At 41.0% G+C, this 18185-nt stretch overlaps 1 protein-coding gene across 1 annotated transcript in view; it reads right to left on the bottom strand.

The window, feature by feature from the left end:
• Positions 1 to 18185, bottom strand: part of LOC113508779 — a 50674-nt gene that overhangs the window by 9462 nt on the left and 23027 nt on the right. The window contains exons 2-9 of the mRNA XM_026891878.1: positions 7446 to 7547; positions 5188 to 7305; positions 4963 to 5107; positions 4498 to 4666; positions 4084 to 4269; positions 3496 to 3645; positions 2369 to 2461; positions 1832 to 1990 (exon numbers count right to left, since the gene is read on the bottom strand). Of these exons, the coding sequence (XP_026747679.1) occupies positions 1832 to 1990; positions 2369 to 2461; positions 3496 to 3645; positions 4084 to 4269; positions 4498 to 4666; positions 4963 to 5107; positions 5188 to 7305; positions 7446 to 7547 (3122 nt within the window). The remainder of the gene's footprint in view (positions 1 to 1831; positions 1991 to 2368; positions 2462 to 3495; positions 3646 to 4083; positions 4270 to 4497; positions 4667 to 4962; positions 5108 to 5187; positions 7306 to 7445; positions 7548 to 18185) is intronic.

Genomic DNA, 18185 nt, shown 5'->3' with positions numbered 1-18185 from the left:
AATACCGCAATTATTTATGTTTGAAAAAAAGACAAATAAAACATGATGAATTATTCAAATAAGGTATTACGAATTTTCCCAAATGCGTTTGGAACAAGATAATGAAATCATTCAAACTATCGAAAACTCTAAAAAGTACCATAAAAGTTAGAGACGTGAGAGTCAAATGAATTTCCCAATTCTAACAAGAGAATTGGACCAAACTAACTGTTGACACACCTAATTATGGTTATACAGTCAGATGAATAGCATGTATGAATGTATGCATTGGCAAACAGACTGAGTGGCACCTAGCCGCCTACTGGCCGGTAACGAACAGCGCGAATTACATGGTATTACAAATGTATTAGTGAGTAACGCGTATAACTATCGTGTTTAGAACTACAGTGGCTATTTTTTGGTCATTTGGGACAAGTTTTATGCTAGGGAATTGGAGCATTTGTTAATAAGACCTATAGTCAAACATATACAGTGAAATAATAAGTTTTTTTTTTTGTAATATAATTGTATGATTGTGATGGTTTATTTATAAAATGATTTTAAAATCAATACTAAAGCTAAGCTAAACGTGTATTAAACACGTTTCGTACATTTTTTCTTTTTCTTGGAATAGTAAGTAGTGCGAGTGTACAGATGCTAGAATATTAATACAGGCTAACTTAAAGCTCCTACATCGTCCAGTGCAATGATGAATTCTATACTTTTAACGTTTTGGGGGAAAATCTGTGAATGGTTAACTACTGGTTGGTTTACTTTTCTATAAATTAATCTACGCTCTCTACGCTCCGCGCTAACCTCAGCCCCTACTTAATAACTATTCACCTTGCACTAATATTTAAGTTAATACATCGCAATTAGCATATAAAGACTTAATTCACTGTTATTTACCTAGTATCGACCTAGTATTATCTCGAGTTAGACGTTTATGATTACGGGCTAATATCGTTGATTTAAATTCGGACTAGTACCCTTTTTAGGTAGTTTTATTACCCGGCCTGTATAATATTGTAATCTGTGTTATTTAGAACCTTATATCGGTATATGGTATTATATTCATAACAATATTTTTTATAATCAGAATGAGGGATTTAAACAAAGACAGTTTTAGTTCTAAGACCACTAACGCATCTGTTGGAAATATTGGTAAACTAAAAATTCGTGAAGGGATATTTTTTACCGTCAGAAATTTCTCTTAGGTTTTTGGTTGTTTGTTAAACGTTTAAACAAAAAGTGTTCTTCTTTCGTTGTTTATTTAGTTGCCTGTCGCAGTTTCTTATTGGATTTGAATTGAAAGGTTAAAGGTAAGTACCAATATTCCGAGTTATATGTAACTTATGTAAGGTAAACACTTGTAATCGGTTAAAATACTATTAAACATAACACGCCTCTTTTGTCATTTTCAAAGTGGAATGTAGGTATAGATATAAATTAATAAATTCGTAACTTACGAATAACTAAGGCGCTTTGTAAATGGAACAAGCATTCCAGCAACTAGCAACTGACAACTATCACACCGGATAGCGAGAAATTGCAAATCGAAATTTAGATTCAAATAATTGTCAACGGTTTCCAATTGCTGTAATCGATGACGGTAAAGTTAGTTAATAATTACCGATACTCAAAGTTGCTGGTTTAATCTACTATCAATCACAAAGCGACAGACAACTACCTACACCACACCCTCCCTTTTCCCTCCCACAAAGTTGCTGCAAATTGCCATGAAATTACAGCAACCGCAAACGTAGTCGAAACTTTAAAACAGTTGCTAGGTGCCTTGATTCATGTAGTTCCACGTGCAAAGCCTGTAAGTGTGTCGTCTTAGCGTGTGTACCTGAGGCAGGCAGGTGAGCTGCACGTCGTTCTGGTACCTGGCGAGCGCGGGCGGCCCCTCCACGCGCACGCTGTTCACCTCTCGCGCAGCGCGCCCGCCGCAGCCGCAGCGCTCGCGCAGGATCGACATTATGTTGGGCTGCCGGAGGAACGCCACTACCTGCGAGACAGATATACTGTTGAAAATTTATGTTTGATTGTTGAAGATAGCTTTTGGTTATTCATAAAGGAGTATTTTTTGAACAAGAAAATTGGACAAAACTTCGCACGCTCACCGCTCGCCATTTCATAAATGCTCTATGCAATCAAACGGCAAAAAAACAAAAAAAAATAGTTTTATAATTGTCATCATCATTAGCAAGATACAGGCCATTACTAGGCACAGATTTCACCCTAACTAACAATTCCTTACGAAAAAGAACTTTATAACATGCACGGAATGGACCTAATAATTTTTTAAAGCGGTTGATTGGGATTACGAGAAAGCAATGTTGCTTTTATTTTGCAAAATTTAACAAAACTGCAAGCGTAATTTTACCTTATCATTATACGCAACGGGAATTTCGTGGTGCATGTTCTGCGCCTGCGCATCTGCAGCTGATAGCGGTGGCCGAGGAGGTGGAGTAGGTGCCTGCATAAACAATCAACATACTTTAGTCATGTTTCCTGTTAAGTTCATTTTGACCATTAACATTGACAACAAAATAAAAAACAAAAATCACAAATACAATCCAGGCAAAAAGAAAAATAAATAAAACCAAAACGAAAACAAAACAAGCTCGGACAACACAAACAAACAGGCCAACGAACACATTTGAGTGCACCAAACATGCTAGGACAACACAATAGTAAAACCATGCTATGAACAAAACAATGAAAATGCTGGCAATACATACACAACAATGAAAACAAAAAAATCGCCACTAAAGAAGAAAATAATAATGGATAGGTACGGTTCATGAATTAACAATCAGTGAACAAAACAACCGAAAAACAGACTACAATTACGGTGAAAATAGATTTGCATTTGAATGTGAGCTATGTATGTATAAAAATATTACTAAAACATATTTTTTAAGTGTTTCCAGGAAAGTTAATAATGCAAACTCTCTGGCTTGCTTTACTTAATGAAAATTATTCTTTTTTTTTCAATTTATTTGTTTAACCCTGGAGCTACGAAAAAATCTCAAGGAATTTTAAGGACTGCCAAATCAGGGCCTTAACCTCAAAAAACACAAATTGACATGTAAAAGTGAAATAAATTCCAATACATTTTGCAACAAAAAAAACAGTGCAATGACAAAGCAAAACAAAACACAAAATGCGTCTAAAAAACAGAATGACGATGATGGAAGGCGCGTTGTAAGTTATAGGTACCGGCACGGATTTTGAGGGCTGACCTTCACGTGCGCAGAAGTGATTTTTTGAATCCCTTTTGCGGTATGAAGTGGATAAAGTGCAGTGATTGGCCCGCAGCGCATCGCGTCATAGCCGTCATGAGTGATTGGTTGAAATTCGTTGTTTGCTGCACGTGCATGCACCTCAAGACGGCCCAAGATTGGCGTTTTATTTTGTCATGAGTGTAGGATGCGCAAAGCGATCTCTACTCGTCCGCCGAGCGCTCAAGATCCGTGCCTGTAGCTATAGTAGGTATGGGTATCGGACCGGCACGTCGGCGAGCGGGCGGCGCCGCTGCGGCAGGAGCGGGGAGTAGACGCCGCCGCCCAGCGCCGCCGCGCAGGGGGCGGGCGTCGCGCGCGGGACTCGCGGGTCGATGAACGTGGTGCGACGCATCACGTGGTCCACGAAGAAACGCTGCCGTCATACATATTGTCATACTCAACACTAAGGAGATTCCCATGTCAATTTCATTTTGCGAGGGGTACGACAAAGGTACATGTATCGGACGATAACACATAGTCATTTAATACACTGAGACGTCCTTAAAAAAAAACGAAATATACGTATACTATATAGTTTTTGTTGTCCAATTTCGAGCAAAGGCCTTTCGCAAGTTTGCGTCAGAACACCCGATCATCTGCTTTCCGCACCCAATCCAATCAACAATCCTAACTGAAAACATTATGTCAAGAAGGTATCCATATTAAGACCTGTAAAATATATTTAATGTTTTTCTTGAGTAGAGTAGACACTCCACTCCATATCAACTGTAGAGATAAGAGAGTTCGTTTTCTCCCTCAAATCTGCTTTGGATGAATTTTAGTAATCTATGGCATCCTAAACCTGTCTTACCTTGCCATTCCTGTCGAGCTTGGTGTCCCATCCTAGCGGCAGGTCCCGGTTAGGCTCGCTGAACATGTTGACGAGTGCGACCAGGTCCCGGTTGTGCTGGTACCGCTCGAACGACGTCGTGTCGCGGCGTATCTTGGAGATCATGTGCTTCAGTGTGGAGTTCCCGTTGTATAAGGCGGACGCTTCCTGCAATAGAGGAAACACTGTGATAGTTTTTTAAATGTATTCATTCATTCATATCCATTAAATTTAACCATTCCGAGGTCAAAGCGTGGTGATTTCTGTGACGATAAACGTTCTGCTAATTGTTACGAATAACGAAAGCTCTAGTTGTGCTTTGAGATTCTTTAAAGCTTTTTTATGGGACTTTCTACTGCTGGACATAGGCCTCCCCATATGCTGCCGTGTACTGACCTGGTTCATGTGCAGGATGGAGTAGAAGTCGGGCCTGGCCAGGAAGAAGGCGGCGGGGTGCGGCGCGTGGGGGGCGGGGTCGGGCGCGCGCGAGCACGACGCCGCGCACGCGCCCGCCTCCGCGCCCGCCAGCTGCGTGCGCGTCATCGTGCGACGGATGGACTGGTAGCTGCAGGGAGAACAAGTAGACCGTCAGACATAAGTTCACTTGAATAACGAAAAGATAGCAATTTTTCCCCCAAAAGTCTAAGGCCTTGCAAGTATTTGGACGATTCATAATGGTTCTTAAAACTAAAGTATGATATGGTAGGGTGTAGTAAACTAGACCCAATACTAGGTCTGGTGTAATGTACGTCATTTGTACACCTAAGCTGTAAAACTGGGGTATCTATCCATGAGTACACATTGAGCTACTCAGCATGTACCTACACATGAGAGGGACTACATTTAATGCATGGTACATACCGGCGGTCGAGTTGCCGCCGCTGCACTTCAGGCGCAGGCGAGCGCGGCGCGGCGCCGTTGAGGCCGGGCCGCTGCCACGTCGTGCTACGGTTGATGTGGTCGATGTAGAACACGCGCCCGTGGCTGTCCATGCGAGCCTCCCAACCTGAAACATAAAACACATGGGTTGACAAAAATATGAATTTGTTAGTTTAGTTTTTCAAATCTTAGAGAAGGTATACACACCTGCAGGTAACGGTTCTTCGCATTCAATAATCCCTCCGATCATATTGGCCGGAAAATCTCCCGTTAAAGCCATTTGTCTTGAAGCTCTCTCTGGTATTGATGGTAATCTTATTCCCGCCATATGCCGCAGTGGCGTCGGTGACGCAACTGCGTTGTCGTTATCATCAATATCTTCCACTGGTCTCGGCCTCCTCAACACTACGTCCTCAGGAGGTCCTGCGTGTACTATCGTAAAGTGATTGCTGTTTACAAATTCCATGTTTGGCGATCTGATTTCTGAAGTTCTTAGTTCATTTGTAAACTCGACCATTTCGAAGTTCTCCGAGTGTAGCCTGTCGTCCGCGTCCTGCACGGGCGGCGGGTGCAGGTCGGGCGGCGGCGCAGGGCGCGGGCGGCGCGCGTGGTGCGTGGGCGTGGGCGGGCACTGCGGGCCCGCGCCGCCCGCCAGCGCCGCCACGCGGGTCAGCACGCGCGGGTGCGGCCGCACCGGACTCTCCACGCTGTTCGACTTCTGAGGCGAATGCTTAGGCGTGCCCTCGCATCCAAGATTCTTTAGCAAGTGCCTAGGTAAGCTAGAATGTTTTGGCGTTGACGAGTCGCAAGAATGTTTCCGGCTCATCATCATAGTACCCACACTAGGCATCATTTTATGTGATTCATCGACAGGTGATGTAGAATGTGATGAATTACAAGAACTTTGACCATTTGAACTGTCAGTTTCTCTTGACATAAATGGCTCCAACTGAGATGAGTTTAAAAACGCCGTCATCATTGTAGGTGTTGCACGTCCTGAGTTTTGCCTCGTAAGGGGCTTGTGCCCTTTTAATACTGTTATTTCTTTTTCTTCAATTTGATTTCTGTTATCATCTTCAAACTCAGAATGATTACTAATATCATTTATGAATGTGTGTTGAGCTTTCTCTTCAGACTTGGCTTGGTTTGGCGTTTGGCTAACAGCATCGACCACGTCTTTAGGAGGACTGGGCTTGTCTCTCCGCGCGAACGTCGTCGTTATGTAATTATCAGGACCTATATCTTTTATAAACAGTATCTTACTCCTACTAACGCTAGGCGCGCCATCAGGTACATCTTTTGATCTCTTCTCTTCATTTAACCTAGATAATTTCATTGATGAAATAGTTGATTCACACAAGCTGCCATCAGTTTCTGGTGTCGCTAAAGGCGCAACATTTTGTCCACCTCTCCAAAAACTGGCCGTTGATGAAGTTGCTATTTGATTGCCCGAGTAAAATTCGCCTGGTTTAAAATCGTTAAGCTCTCCTTGTAGGGTGGATGAGTTGGTTATGTTATTGTCCGTAAAGAATTGTTCATCGGTGTCTATCAATTCAAAGTTGAACGCGTCTTCTGGCTTTGTTAATTTTTTTGGCTTTCTATGTCGTGGTACCTGTGGCGGGGATAATGCGTGCATTCTCTCGAGCGGTTTATGCGATTGTCTCGGCGGTAAGGGTGGTACTGGAGATTTTTCAGCCTCACTGGGCACAGTCGCACTCTCTACGTCGTAAACGAACTTCATTATTTTGCAAGGATTCTTTGGTGACCATATTTTATAATACTCTGTGCCTGGAGAAGTGGGCGAGTCAAAGCCGCTATTAACTATAGATTTTTTCTTGACGCCATTAAGGGCTTGCCCGCCGCCCGTGTCTACCGGCGGGGGGCACTTCTTCTTGACTCCTGATGACGTCGGTCGGCAGTCTGTTGCACTTCGAGATTCACTATTTACATTTTGAGATTCTTGGCTTAAATTACTAACTAGAGATTTACTAGGATCACATTTTGTTTGTTCGAGATTGTTCCCGTTACTTTCTAAAGCACTAATTGAGCATTTGTTGACGTTATCGCTGAGATGTTTGATTTCGTGACTGGTGCCGGGCACAAACTCGACGCGGGGCGGATTCTCCGAGTTCATTTCGAAGCTCTCGTTGTTGTAGGAAAACGGCGACACCTGGTCGCCGCTTCGTTTCCTGGACATTCCCTCTCTGAGTCGGAGAGGCAGTTTCTTGAGATCCACCTTGAACCGCGCGGGAAGAGCGGATGACTCCGCTGCGCACTCCTCGCCTTCGCCATTGTAGTAACGAAAACATAGCAGTTGTTCACAGTCTGAAACACCCAATTAAAATGGTCAAAGCACTTAATTAACAGGCACTAAATAGTATTTAAAAGAAGATTCTCTTGGAAGCTTAAATTCAGAATTAATACTAGCATGATTTCCAATAATTAGATATAAATATAATAATTACCTTCATAAGGTTGATTAGGCTCATCAAGAAGCCACATTATGTCGCCGCTGGCGCATCCGGTAGCCGGCACGCGCCCGACGACGCCGACGTTGCCCGCCGACTCTGCAACGAAAAACAACTTTTTGTTTATAATCATACGTTTAAAAAAGCAAAAAAGTAATAGGGACCTAAAGACAAAAAAAAATACAAAAAGACGGAAGGAATCACAAACCTTTTTTATGATATTAATATGAAACACTTCTCAGCCATGTTATCTTAGTTACCTACATAAAACTTAATATGAACGTTTCCAATCAGATGCATATTCAATGAAGCTAATTTGCATACGGGCGTAAAAATAAAACAAAAATCATCAGGTCGATGTTAGTGAAAAACAAAAGCAAAACTGACGCTGGCAAAATCTCATTTAGAGGTCTTGGCCGGCGGGTACCAGCATGAAACACAAAACGTGCGCAGGTGCAAAAGAGTCGACAATAAAAACAGACAACAAGTAAGGCGAGTACATCGAAGTTACAGACCTCAGAGAGAACCCTTTGCTTTTTATCTAACAAAAATCAAGCAGGCGTAGGCCGGCTCCGCTCAGTTCGACTACACAAGCGCATCACAAATTATGCGCCCGACGTAATCACCGGATGCGGGAGTCGCCCGCACATTTTATGCGAAATAATCGAAGCCACCGAATTGCCAGTTAATTGGGGAAACACGGCCATAAATTTCACGGGGGCAAATTGATTCCGCAAGTAAATTCAGCAGCCCCTGGCCGGCTATTACCATATTTTGATTGGCATAATATACGAGCGGACGGTTAACATCTTCCTGTCGCTGATTAAGTGTTCGATGCAGTCATAAATATTGGAACTTAGTGCTATGTTAGTGTCGAACATCGAATCTTGACTTTATTTTGTACCGCACCGACGTCCTGTCCAAGAAAACAACGAGATATCTGCACGGAAAGGAAAGGGCGCGTCGTGGAGCAAATACGCAGGCGGATACACGTAGGACAGGATAAATCGCAGTATTATCTCGAAACTGTTTCCGTTTGGAAATAATTACCGAGCTCTACAGGCAGAGGCAAGATCGATCGCTGTCATTACTTTTTTGTTAGGAACCATTTGTTAGAAGTTTTTTGGTTAAAGACATTAGCAGATAAGCACGTAGCCCTACATGTTAAGGTTTGTGTGTTTATCGGGTTCATGTAACTTTGAGAGTGGTGGTGACTGAGCGTCGCCGCCGTGAAGTCAGAGTTCACACATCATGTGTAGATAGCGGAGTAGTCGTGGACAGTGGCGTGACGCGAGCGGTGACACAGAGGGCGTCTATTTCCGGGCGGTGACGCAACATCCGCGCGCTTCCGTCCGCAGGATACGGGAGGAGATACAAATGCCGCGACACGCCACAGATCAACTGCTGCGCTTCCGCGGGATTTGCGATAAACTCATATATCATAATACGAGGATGACTACGACGTAGCATGTAGGCTAAATTATAATCGTTGAAAAACTATATAGTATAAAAGTGATAGTAAATGTACACCGATGCTAATAATTATCCGAAATACTATTGTTTCTTTCAAAATCTCTAGACTGCAAAACGAAAATAAAATATTTCTTGGAAACTAAGCGGATGACAAAAACAAATTCCAGGCTTATCTTAAACAACTTATTTATAGATATCTTATTGAAACACTCATCAATTTTCTAAGAGGGTGACGAGGGAGAGAAATATTCAAATCAGTAGTAAATTTCCGTTCATTTTCGGGAATAGAGGATCATATTCATTAACATTATAGATTATAAATAAAAATGGTGTATAAACAGCAACATACATGAAAAGGAAACATCTGTTATTCACTTCGCTTCCCGGACTTCAAAAAAATGCCTTCTGATGTATCGGTAGTACGAACGTACATATTTACAAGCTTCTTGCAGCGAATACGGGCGATGACGGAATTATAAATATTTGCTATATTGAAACTAAGTGCACTACGGGAGTCGGAAATAATAAACAGTATCTGATACACCTCGCTCACTCCCAAAACAGTTCATAGTCCAAATTCCTTAAAACTAAGACGCATTTCGATCGATACCTATCTAGATGTGAGACGTAGATGTTACGAAATTAATAAAGTAATTTGAAAATATTATTTACTGAGTTTGGACAAGTAGTTTAGCATACCATTGTACTGAACTTAATTGTAATGATATCTACTATTAACATACTAACTAGGTACTGCAACTTTATTTACAAAAGATCAGGTCATCAATTTACTTTCAAACAATCAAAATCCTATATACAAATAGAAACGCCCAATAAAAAAATAATTACATGATTTAGGTATCAACTGTAACCTTTTTCATTGACATTTAAATTAGCCGTTCAGGCTACACAGCATGCCAAAGTAAACATAGTCTCTAGTCTATTCAGGTAAAAAACAAGTGATAAACAAATTAGCGTGTGGTTTAATTTAAAATTCATACAGACAATTACATGAATCACGATTAACGTCATTCGAAGGTGTGCATAGATGATTACCGTGCGCGTGTAACAAGTGCAAGGGCAACGCGGACTATGTGTCACCTAACACCGTTTGGCGGAAGCCAGCAGTTAAACTAAACGACGGTCATTCCACGACCCCTTGAGCACATCTGTCACTTTACGCCTACGCCCCAATGTTTTAAGTGAGTTTTTTACACGACGACATGATACGTCTTGAGTGGTGCCATCGGTTTCACACGATGCGTGTCAGTCGTGTATCCTCGATTTGAGTAAACAATACGACTGTCAGTGATGCTGACAGTTGCATGTATGCCACTTGAGAACTTTTTGTCTTTGAGAGGCAAGGGTAAAAGGGCTTCAGTTTTTTTATATCGCGTTTGATTTTATACGAACAAAAATAACAATATTTATGTAATATATAATAGCATTTGATTCTGATCCTGCCGGCAGTTAAACTACTTAGCGTTGACTTATGGTTAATCTATCTATGATGTCATTTACACTGATACACATCTGTCGCCTCAAACTACGAATAATCACCATAATCACATTTTTTATCCAACCTAAATATAGACGAAGCTCTCACCCGTATCCTTCTTAAAATAAACGAAATTACATTTCGAAGTGAGGAAACGACAGTTTAAAGGGGTCGACTCGATGACAGAGCCCCATTAACCAAGTGACGATTTGACAGTTTCACGACTGTGTTTAGAAATGTCGACGAACAGAGCTTTGTTTCCAGTTCTCACGAATACCTTTCAACGTATTAACAACTCCTTGTTTGACGAGAAGATCTTAAATCTGTTATGTGGTTGTCAGGACAATATCTACACATCCTTTAAGATTTTTAGCTGTCGGTATATTTTTTCATTACGTGTCGTTCTTCCATCTACAATATGCCTCTACACGTTGCTCGCTTGCAAAACCAATTCATACTAACCTATCATAATAATAGTTCGGTTAAATAACGTTCCAGCAATGTGTCAGCAATTATGTTTAGTTTAACTTTAAGATTTTTGCAAATCGAATTGAACCATTCGATTTTATGAAATAGCAAACAACAGTTACGATCAAATATATTGACTTCAATATTCTCACAAGAATGGCGCCGATACTCGTGCGTTACTAATAAGTGAAAGTATGAGTGTAAGAACTCATTACAAGAAATTGAAACCGTATCAATTGAGCCAAAACCGGAGCGAATATTCCAAATGAGTGAAGATTTGAGGAACCTACGCCTGCCATCATAAAATTGGCCGATGGTTTATACTTATTTAAAAATTCTTTTCCGTCCATTCAAAAGGTCCATTAAGGACCGGTTAATTTTACGAGTAAAGACCACTTAAAATTCCAAAGGGTGGACACAAATCGGCTCGGATATTAAATGGTGCAGACAAAGGCTTGTCTGTGTCCATTAGCACCTACACTGATAAGTTACGCTGACATTTACCGTCTGTCAATAAAATGAAGAAAAACATTATTATGAACGCATATGACCAAGCTTTAGCAAGTTGAGTACGATTCCGAACAGAAACTAATTCTTAGGATTACTAACCATTCACAGGTCTGTCTTAATTGACTTTGGAGTTCCATGGAAGGAACGACCTCAACTGGCCTTCATTGATTTTCCGCTGACCATATGTAAATCCGGCGTGACTCATTAGCGTCTAATCGCAATAGTAGAATGCGCGTACGCCGAGCCCCTAGAACACGCACCCATACTATTGGAACTGATTGTGATTCATTATAATAGAATATTCATTAGCACGTGAATGAGGCCTCACGATAAAAGTAGTATGTGATGTCATAACAAATAGAACAGAGTAGACAGTAGATGCCTTCTGATTATTATCCGACGTGAATAACCCCTCCTAATTGGTAGTTGCAAAATCAAGTATAGAAGCGTTAATTAGTCAGCTAAGATACATCGGATACCGAGGTTTAGAGTTATAACCTTGTCGTGCCCGTTGCGTCGCAGTGAGCTCGCCACCTCAACCATGCCAAACAAGGCGTGATATTATCTGACCATTTGATATGGTTGTCACCTCATAAGGGCCACTGAATATGGCCGGAAAACACTGCGCCCAAGCGTTAGCCATGCCTCTCCCACAATGGCTGCGCTAGTTACCCAATAAGGGCTTCAAGTCTTCGAATCGGTCGCCCGTTATCACCTTCTACGGTGCCATGGATGCGGCGCGCCAATAACTCAATATGTGAATGAAAGAAATCGACTTTATTGTATTTTTATTCAATTGGTAGGTGCTTGATTATTATTACAGTTAAGAAAACAAATTTAGAACTCAAAAGATGTAATTGAAGCGATAGAAGGGCGCGTGGGTGTCGCGGCGCGGGCGTTACTCCGACTGTATCATGGCAATCGCCGGCCACTCAATTATGGTGACCAGGTCTAATAGGGCATTTAGCCGTCAATTACGAGTGATCGACTCGACCGCTAGATAAATGCTCCAGATTGATCTTATTGTCAACGAGCGCCAGGCGACGGCGGGTCATTATTTATAAATGGTTCACGAATTATGATTAAACTAAATGTCAAATCAAGTAATTTTTATACAACAGTATCATTAAGTTTCTATTTACCAATAGAAGAAGCCGGTTCCAACAAACGATTATATCGAATTTACACATCTTAAAATTGAATGCTAAACAACGGAGAGAAATGTATTCTAGTTTAGATTAGCGCATTATCGATCACCACGTGCGGTCCATTGATCGCGCGGATGGCGTGCAGGGGGGGGGGGGATCCATTCATTCATATTGCGCACGCGCATCGATCGCGACCTCGCCGCGGCCGGCGCATGCCGCCCGCACCACACGCCGTGCCTCGCACTCACCGCAAAATGCATGGTTCACATTACTCGTGTCATAATAATAAATTATTCTGACGTTGTCATTTCTAACTCGACTATAATAGAGCCAATGAACTCTTACGACGTTATTGTTATGAAAGATGGCGTTATCTTTAATCCTCGATCGAGACTATCTCTAATTCTGTTGACAGTTGTCTGTCCCATTCAATAGTAACGACTTCTTGTCAGTGGGACGTCGTATGACTACGCCTACACCGCAATTAAGTAACGAAGAATGTTGATCCTAAAGGTGAGTGTAGGTGACAACGAAAATATTAAATTAACCAGTCGATTAGGTAATAAGGTAAACGTGCGTTTGCTTGGCGAATTAGGCAAGTGCCAATATTTGCGGACACCTACATCCGCCAACCTGCCGCATGCCGGGCGGCTCTACGGCGACGAGTCAATAAACTCCCACTGTTTTACTAGCCAACACTACGAAATGGAGTAACTAGAAAGTACACGGGGGCGAAATCAATTTGCTTTATGCGGTACAGATGGAATGTAAATAGTTGTCAGTTGTCACAGATACATTTGATCTCGCAAAATGAACACTCGAGTACTGTATAATGTAAATAACTTAGGCTTATTGACTTTATGCCAATCCTATCTTCGAGGCTAGTGACTACCTATAGGAAAACATTACATTGTTACGTTAGTCGAAGGTACGGGTAGGTACATTGTGCAATGTTGTTAAGAAGTAAATAACAGCATAAATCTCAGAATGACAGCATAAAACACGTCTACATGGTAAACACACAACAAACTCATCTGCAAGTCAATCATATGAGAATACCTAATGTTCAACAAAGAGCAGGGCTTTACTACATCGTCTTTCAAAAGTAAATATTTATTTCATCGGTTTTATTAGTTGCAATTAGAAAAGGTTTAGCGGCTTGCCATAAAGGGCACAATACTAATCGATGTGAGAGGCTCGCGAGTGGGGGCGGTGCCGCGGTGGTGTGTGACTATCAGGAGTGTCGCGTCACGTAGGCGCGTGCGCTCGGCATGCGCGGCGCGCCCACCGTTACGCCGCCGCCATTATAAATCTCATACGATTCCGCGGAATTTATGGGAACGTTGCCAGCGACATCCTCGCCCATCGACATCGACCGGTTATCGACTGGGCACTTGCTTACTCCCATTCTGGGCACGTAATGCTTGTCTTAAATTCGACTACCTATTTAGGAATACAAAACCAATTTAACTTTTAAGGACTCCGACGTAGTACGTAAGGTTTCAATGTCAGCCCGCTCCGCGATAAACTTCCGCGTGATGGAAAGTTGTAAGGTAAACGAACCAGTTGTGTGTAATGGGGATTTCCAAGTCTAAACTCTATTAAGTAATATATTCTATAAGCGTAGTGCTTTCAACGTGTTAATACAAATACGCAAGCGGAATCAGGATTCAGAGTGCGGCATGCAAAAGAATAAGCAACATCAGACGAGAACCGGGACGAACGACCTCCACATCTGCAAAACGAATACAAATGTCCTAATCGGGTAGTCGACTAATGTGACCAGTCAGCACAGAAGTGTAATAAATCATGGGAAAATAACGAGAATAACCTTATTTGCATTCAGTGCAAGCTTGCAATAAAAGTGCACACGACGATCACAGCGAATATAAGATGGAGAAATCAATAATGTGCGCCCATGGCTTTTTTTCTATCTATAACAATGACATCATCGTGCCCAAAGGTACTTCCAATCAGGTTGTTGATTACCATATACATACGTCAGGCGCTGGCAAAAGTTATAACAGTTATTATAATTTAAACGTCGAGCCACCTTCACCGAATTGCGGCGGTATTGTCGTTCGGCCTTTCAACGAGCCGAATACTTACACGCACTTCCTGTACCTACTACGAGTATTCAATTGGCAAAAAACAACGGCGACTAATAATAAAAGCTCGTGTGACTTGAAACAAGATGATAACATACGTGCTCGATAAACATGCCGTGGATACCATCGCGTGCCATTGACCGTGATCCGCTGATCCGCGTCTTAATGTCAAAGGTCGTTGTTAACTAGGATTTCCGCCTATAATTATATTATAGTTGAACGAATATATTCTAGTTGCAATAACAAAATAATTATTATAATTGCCAGTTCGCAACCAAGCATTTCGAAGCAATCTCCACAATTTCGGAATATAATGTGAGAACTAATTCTTGCATATTTGCAAACAATGGTTGGGCAAAAACATGATTCGCAGACAGGTAGCGTGTGATTGTGCAGTCTCATTATCTGGAGTTTTAAATTTGTTTTATATTGTGAGAAAGGAATTAACAAAGGCTTTTGAAATGTTTATTTATGTATTTTGAGAGGATCGAGTGAATGCACACGAAAACTTGCATCACTAAAATCTCAAGGTGCTGTGTTTGTGGCTATTGTGAGGAGTACGGTAGTTAAGGAAACAATTAGACATTTTTAAAGCTAGAGAAATACTCGGCTAATTAACTAGACGTTTAATAAGGCTTGTCTTCCTGTGTCGTGTGGCGTCAGAAGTCAGACGCAGCGTTCGTTACATTAGAGATGGTTCCATTTTTTCTGAGAAAGGGAAGTGGAAGGCAGACAGGTGAGCCGTTAACGGTGGAATGGCGACGATCGAGCCGGCCACGTCCCGCGCGTCCACATTCCTGGATAAATCTTTATCTAACCGATGCCGTGCCATCGGGCAACTTGTACAGTCTACGAAACCCCAAACATTCTTATGTTTCAACGAATTGTCTCGTCTCTAAAGCTCACGCAATACTGACATTAGATATTGTTTATTTTTTGTCGACTTTAGTACGGATTATAGAAATAATAATTATACATACTACTCTTATACAATTTACATCACCGATATCTGTCTATATGAATATCTGGTATGTTATCCAAGATACCCAAAAAGTAAGACATTCGTTTAAATTGAATTGCAAAATGCACCGAATGACTATTTTTCATGCTGCAAGCTTGTTAGCTTCATCGTCTGTTGAAAAATGGATAATTTACTTTTGTAATTACCAAACACGCAGCATGCATATTGAATGAAAGCTCAAATCATCAGTGTCTACAGTATACCTAAAAAATGCAGTTAATTTTAATTTCATATTTACAGAAGCTCATATAACGAGTGCATTGGTAAGTAGAGCATTGCATTCCCACATGATAAGTACCGCTGTTTGAAGCCTTGTCTACGCAGGGAACAGATTTATCTTTGTGCAATTCGCTTCCGTTCAATTGTTGCAACGGGTCGTGCGAAATTTGCGAAACTTTACTGTTAAAACAGTAAAAGAAACGGTTTGAAGGAGGACAGTGTCATCACTTCACAATGGAGCTTTTAATAAGGTTTTTTTTTTGTGTTTCGCCCTCAAATAAGTCATAAATTATAATGCAAATTTAGTATATTAGAGACTGAGATGAATTTGACAGTCGATAACAACTTTTTATGAATAGGTACATGCATATTACAATATTTAAATGTTCGTTACCTGAAGGATAAGGCTATAAAAAGATATATTTTAAAATCTAGTTATGAGAAAATATAATCAGTTGAAACATACCCTTGATCAGTAGATATCATAAACATAACATAAGAGACTGTCAAGCACTTATTTTTAAGTAAACACGTTTATTTCAGAATGCAACAGCTCATAGATTGTTGTAGGCGTCCCGTTGCTTACAAGCACCGTTAGTACTCATTAACCTTAGTTGACTTGTTCTAAACTAGTGCAAAAAACGTACCGGACAGTTAAACTTGTTTATTACTCTGAATATGTAAACGAACCGAACAGAACATAAAATTGAATGTCCTAATTGAAAAGCTGTCCTGACCTATCGAAGCGATTGAAGACGCACCGAACGCGACGTCCTTCATCACTTCTATATCTGTTACAAAACCACCATTAACCGTACATCCACGCAGTACCACTTTCTTCGTTTACAACCTAGGAACAAGGTCGTAAACATGCAAAGTGACTAGTACGAGCAGTCGGCACTGATACAATCGATATCCTGCATGTTCCCACGCGAACGGCACGGAAGTCCATATCGTTCTGTCAGCGATGCTGGCTTGGCCGTGCCTGCTAACTGGACAACGCTGCGTTCCCACGCGGACCACGTCCGGAATCTTACAATTATGCACGGCGAAATTAACAATAAATACGGAAAGCGGGATGCTAATGCGATTGAAAAGAAACGAAACAAAGCATCTAAGGTTCAACTTGCGTTGTAACTGACACCGGAGTGTGGAACGTTTTTACGTGATTATTCGAGTGTGTTCCGGTGCTCTACGGAAGCGCTTTTGCAGTTTCAAGTTCCATTTTTAACATACCAATACTTGCTTGTGTTTCGATGACATGACGACGTTCCAGTTATAGCGCGAACGACACACGAAACTTCCTGTTTCCCTTACAGGCTAAACCACTACATCTTCATATTTAATAACATGCATTTTAAATATGGCGTCGCATAGAGTCCGCATTCGGGGCCGCAATATTTTGCACTCGTAAATGTCACAATTACGGTCAATTTAGAAAGAAAAAAGGCTATTCAAGTATTATTTCCTTAATAGTAACGAAATATGCAATGTCGTTTAAAAGTTCTTATTTCCCCTTATTTCGCTTTATATGGTTTCAGGATTAGCTTTGGTAGGCGGTCGTTAATATTAATTAATCCAAGTTGCTCAAGTCATGTCACCAGAGCCCTTCGTGCTGCGTGCGAGGTGCGGTCTCATGTTACCGACACTCTACACCCAATATCTCACCTTATCTGGGAAGCTTATGTGCCATAAGCAGATCAAACACATCACAATATGAAGTTATTTGATTTACTAATCTTGTAAATGGAAGTGAACAAAGAGACAGGACTAGCAATAAGTAAAGAGCAAAAACGAATTGAAAATTCGGTGTTGTGCAGAAGTTTACATAAAAAAAAAACACCGAAAATAATAAGAAATGAGGTGGTGACTAGCAAAAAATCAATCAATCCAAAAAAAATAATCAAACAGAAAATAAACGTTAAGATTAAAACAAAAGCTTCTAGAGTGGGCGCGTTTTGACGAGACAACCAATGTTTTTTTCAATATTTTGAGCTTAAATACTTTATCTGATAATCCTATTAAGTTTCAAATACTTACGACATTAAGCTTGATTATCACTACGCAACTAAGCACCAAAATCGTTGCTAAGCCTTTTTGAAGATAATGAACGTTTAAGCCGATAAACTATCCAACCATTGTCTTGTGTACTACCCTAATTATGTTAGAGAGCTTCTCGAACTTTCTATGCTTCTTTCACTGAATTATACTCATTCACACGAGTGCCTTTCACAATTCAACGAATTAAAGATGTCGTGACAAATCAAGTAATTGGGTAAAAATATACAACAA

Source organism: Trichoplusia ni, chromosome 3 (assembly GCF_003590095.1).
Source record: "Trichoplusia ni isolate ovarian cell line Hi5 chromosome 3, tn1, whole genome shotgun sequence".
NCBI lineage: Eukaryota > Metazoa > Arthropoda > Insecta > Lepidoptera > Noctuidae > Trichoplusia > Trichoplusia ni.
The sequence above is the reverse complement of the archived record's forward strand: the minus strand, read 5'-3'. Positions and strand labels throughout refer to the sequence as shown.